Below are 4,883 nucleotides of genomic sequence, written 5' to 3'. Positions count from 1 at the left end.
CCATCAGGCCTGCACGCGCCACAGGCCGCAGCCCGGACCAGCCCCGCGTCCCCGGCCGCCGCCGCGGCGGTCCCGGCCCGGCCCTCCTCCGCTCCCGCCCGCGGTCTCCGCGCGGAGGGCGGCCGCCGAGCCTCCGCCGCAGCGTGGGGCGGAGAGGCGGGGGCCGGGCTCGGGGGCCCCCCACCCGCCGCGCCACCTGCGGAGCCCGCGCGCGACCCACCGCCCCCGCTCCCACCAAGCGCGCGAACAAAACAAGTTGCAGGTCGCCGCCGCCGGAGGGGGGCGGGCGGGTCACTCACCCTCATCCTGCTCAGCGGGCTCGGCTCGTCCGGCCGCGGGGACAGGGAGGACCAGAGGACCACCAGCCCCAGGAAGCTGCCCACCACCAGCAAACTGCGTAAGAGGAGCCCGATCTTCAGCCTCATCTTCCTCCGGCGGCGAGAGGCGCACAGCCCGGCGCAGCCGCCGCCGCCACCGCTCTCCCCTCCCCTCCCCTCTCCTCCCCTCCCTCCTTCCCCCTCCGCGCTCGCCGCCTCCGCCCGCCCCCGCCGCCCGGCGGCCGCCCTCCCAGCCGCCGATCCGGAACTCCCCTCGCAGGACGGGCCGCCCCTCCCCGCCCTCCCTCCCCGCCGCCGGGTCTGCAGTCCCTGCTCCGCCGCTGTCCGCTCGACCCCTCCGGTCCTGCTACCTCGCGGCTGACTAACTTACACTCTTCCCCAGGGCTGTCCTCAGCCTCGGCCCCAACCGCTCAGCACTTAAAAGCTGCCCGGGTCTCCCAACTTTTATTGTCCATTGGGGCCGTAACTCCGGCCTTAACGCCTGTCCCCCCCAGCGCCGCATTTCCCCAGCCCCCGCCGCGGGGCCGGCAGGAAGGGAACCAGGAAGTCGGGGCTGCAGCTGCTGCCGCAGCTCCACGTGGCTGATTTATCCCCTGGAGGATTTTTTTTTTTTTTTTCTTATTGATCGTTCTCGCTTCTTCGCACGGCTCCTTAAGGAGGTGGATTTGTAACCGCCCGGTGTGATGTACAAGTATCTCCGGACCGCAGAAGCTCTCCTGGAAAGCAGACGTGTCGTACGTCGTCGCCCTGTCTGGAGCTAATTAGAAGAAAGCCAACCTGGTGCTAAATCAGCAATACCTTGTTCAAGGGCTCTGTTTTATATATCCCCAAGACCGAGGATTGGGGGGGAGGGGGCGCTTAAAAACAATACTTCAGCCTCATCGCCTCCTAATTCAGTCCCGATTTTTGCCACTCATGGAGGTTCCTTGATTTGTGTTTTTTAAAAAGCCTTTCTGCCTGAAACTTACATTACCCAGGAAGGGATATTGGCAAATGTTTACTCATATACCCCACCCAGAGGAAATAATTTTTTTGCCCCCTGTCTTCCAATAAAGATGTCAGTCAAGTCACCTCTCCGGGTTTATGTTATCCGTGTGAGATAGCCTAATTGCCTAATGCAAGCTGCGCAGTTTGTTTGATACCTTATCCTAAGTTTGGGGATGGTAAAGATGGATCCTTATTCCTGTTAATAAAGTTGTCTCTTACCTGCAGCTGCTTTAAAACAAGTATTTTTAAAACAAGGTTGTTTAAATCTCTAGAATGATGTAGAGAATTTGAATCATCAGGCTAGATAAGGAATTTGACCAGACCAACTCCATATGCTTCATGACTTGGGTTACAGTACCTAGTACATTGGGGAATTCCATAGATGCCCTCATGTCAGAATTTCCACACAATATTTGCACTGAACAACAGCGGGAAATGTAGAATGGATTACACTATGGTCAGGTCTGTTCTTGGCTGGATAATTGTGCACAGTAATGCGTGTCAGCCCAGTACGTATAGCACCTGGAGTACTGTCAAGGCTTGAATACAAATCACTGTCTGACTCAGCATTTTTATCAACTGCTTAAATCAAAATCAGTTGCTTTTCCTATAGGACAAGGGAGACTTTGCTGAAGACTTTTTTTTTTAATGAAAAATACCTGAAATATTTAATTGATAAAAGTATGAGTCATCTGGGTCGTGGAGAAAGTTACCGCCCACTCCTGGGTCAATTCAGGTTCATGTGGGGATCTAAGCATTACCTGTAACCAGGTGACTGACCCAGCTCATCTGTGTGCCACCTTCAGAGAAACAGTGAAAGGAAGGTGTGCTTGGGGAAATTTTTATTTAGATCAGATATTTTTATTTATTTCCTCAACCTCTAGAATCTAATGCCTGAGGATCTGAGGCAGAGCTGATGTAATAATAAGAGAAATAGAATGCACAATAAACGTAGTGCCCTTTCAGTTCAGTTCAGTCGCTCAGTCGTGTCCGGCTCTCTGCGACCCCATGAATCACAGCACACCAGGCCTCCCTGTTCATCACCAACTCCCCAGAGTTCACTCAGACTCACGTCCATCGAGTCAGTGATGCCATCCAGCCATCTCATCCTCTGTCGTTCCCTTTTCCTCCTGCCCCCAATCCTTCCCACCATCAGAGAGTCTTTTCCAGTGAGTCAACTCTTCTCATGAGGTGGCCAAAGTACTGGAGTTTCAGCTTTAGCATCATTCCTTCCAAAGAAATCCCAGGGCTGATCTCCTTCAGAATGGACTGGTTGGATCTCCTTGCAGTCCAAGGGACTCTCAAGAGTCTTCTCCAACTCCACAGTTCAAAAGCATCAATTCTTCGGTGCTAAGCTTTCTTCACAGTCCAATTCTCACATCCATACATGACTCCTGGAAAATCCATAGCCTTGACTAGATGGACCTTTGTTGGCAAAGTAATGTCTCTGCTTTTGAATATGCTATCTAGGTTGGATCATTCCCAAATCATCCTTCTCCCCACCCCAGTCTGGGGAAAAATTGTCTTCTACGAAATCAGTCCCTGGCGCCCAAAAGATTGGGGACCGATGACTTAGATAACTGGAAAGCGGAAATAGGATCATTTCTAGACATCACTTGGGCTGTTTACAAATGAGGATTCCTCCACAAAACTGCCTTCCCTAGACAGAGTCTGCGCTTGGAGGTGACCTTCAGGGGGTCTTACTCCGGTCACAGGAGGGAATAATTCCATTTGAAATCAGCAGCTAAGGTCCACCAGGAGTAATGAAACCTTTCATTTGTCCTCTCATTTTCACAGTCAGAGGAGATAGTTTTTGGTTATTAGGAAAATAGGAATGTTTATTTGTACTGTTACGAGCATAGTCAGGCAGGTGTGCACACTGAAAGTGGTCCTTATCGCTTGCTAAGTTGAACAGAAGGAGTTTGGGGCAGAAATGGTATTCAGAGAAGACCCTGTCATCCCCTGTATGTTTTGCACAGAGAACTTAAAATATGTGTGAAAGGACACAAAATTAGAAGTTGACCAGTGGGTGTGTAGCTGTAAAAGCCCACAGTTCCTCTGAGCCCTAACAATGTTTAAAAGAAACTCAAAGTATAAAACACATGCCTATTGGCAACATTTGCAGCCAGGCTGCCTCAGCAGAATTGACACAGCTCTACTTAGAAAATGAGCTGTGTGTCCACAGCTTAGGTCAGGGTCAGTTAACCTCTCTGAACCTAGGGCTCTTATCTGCCCAATAGTGATTGCAGTACCACCTCACTACATCAGTCAAAGGAGTAATGGAGGTCAAGTGCATATGCAAATATAAGTTCAGATAGAGGAGTGAGGCAGTCCTGGTGTGTGGGGATATAATTTTTTTTTTTTTTTAATGAATACTGTTGCAATTGTTGTTTAGTCAGTAAGTCCTTTCCAACTCTTGGATCCTACAGACTGTAGCCTGCTAGGCGCCTCTGTCCATGGGATTCTCCAGGCTAGAGTGGTTTGCTAATTCCTTCTCCAGGGGATCTTCCCAATCCAGGGATCCAACACGAGGCTCCTGCATCGCAGGCAGTTTCTTTACCACTGAGCCACCAGGGAAGCCCAAAGTTATCTCTTAATGCATAGCAAATTACCTTCAAATTTGGGGTTTTAAAACAACAAACTCTGACTGTTTCACACAGTTCTGAGTCATGAGTCCAGACTGACTCTGAGACCTTCCTCCCAGCTGGGTGGTCCTGGCTCAGGGTCTCTCCTGAGGTTGTTGCCAGGCTGTCAACTGGGGCTGCAGTCATGGCATAACTCTGCCTGGAGGAATCTGCCTCCAAGTTCACCCCCAAGGCCTAAAGGCAGGCCTCCCTGGCTACTGTGAGACACTTGTCAAGGGGCTGCTCAAGACAAGGCATCAGGCTTCCTCCAGAGAGAATGATAGGGAGGGAAAGAGGGAGAGAGAGAGAGAAGACTCCAGGAGCTGCAGTCTGGTGCATTGTGGAAAGGGGCCACAGAAAGGTGTGAATAATAGGAGCCCAGGGGCTTTGGAGGCTTAAGAACAGCGTTGGAAATCAACATACTCCTTTTTTCCTCTTATCATTTTTAGTAATTCAATTACCATTATGCTATGCTGAAGTCTTTCAAAAAGAATCCAGATCTTAAATAATTGCTCATTTCTGATTATCTTGCAAGGAAATACTCTGTATACTCTGTGTACTCTCTTCACTTCTTCTAAAATGAAGGTGTTGGACCAGAGAATCTTGAACACCCCTTCCAGTTCTGAAATTCTGAAACTGACCTGTGACGTTAATAGACGGTTGAGACTTTTAAATTTCTATTCTTGTGTGGAATACAACCAAGTCAAAGTCTGCCTCTATACTTCCCCTCCCCCCACCCCCCGGCATGGAATACTATTTCTGTAATAAGCTTAAAAAGATGGCTAATTCCTGAGTTGTGCTCATCTGGAATAAAGACTATTGTCCCTGGGCTTCCATTTGATGAGGTTAATGGTTTCCTACAGTGTTGTGAAGGCAGAAATGCTTATTTAAAAGCACTTTTAGATTGAATGCCATAGAATACCACCTCTCGGGG

General features: G+C 50.0%; 1 protein-coding gene across 2 annotated transcripts in view; it reads right to left on the bottom strand.

The window, feature by feature from the left end:
• The window catches only part of GALNT7 (polypeptide N-acetylgalactosaminyltransferase 7), a 132,983-nt gene extending 132,494 nt beyond the window's left edge, over positions 1-489 (bottom strand). For both annotated transcript variants that reach the window (XM_040230055.1, XM_040229983.1), the window contains exon 1: positions 300-489. In XM_040230055.1, the coding sequence (XP_040085989.1) occupies positions 300-425 (126 nt within the window). In that variant the 5' untranslated portion in view covers positions 426-489. The remainder of the gene's footprint in view (positions 1-299) is intronic.
• Positions 490-4,883: the final 4,394 nt, after the last annotated feature.

Source organism: Oryx dammah, unplaced genomic scaffold, assembly GCF_014754425.2.
Source record: "Oryx dammah isolate SB20612 unplaced genomic scaffold, SCBI_Odam_1.1 HiC_scaffold_1, whole genome shotgun sequence".
In the NCBI taxonomy this organism is placed as follows: Eukaryota; Metazoa; Chordata; class Mammalia; order Artiodactyla; family Bovidae; genus Oryx; species Oryx dammah.
This window is presented reverse-complemented; position numbering and strand designations above follow the sequence as displayed.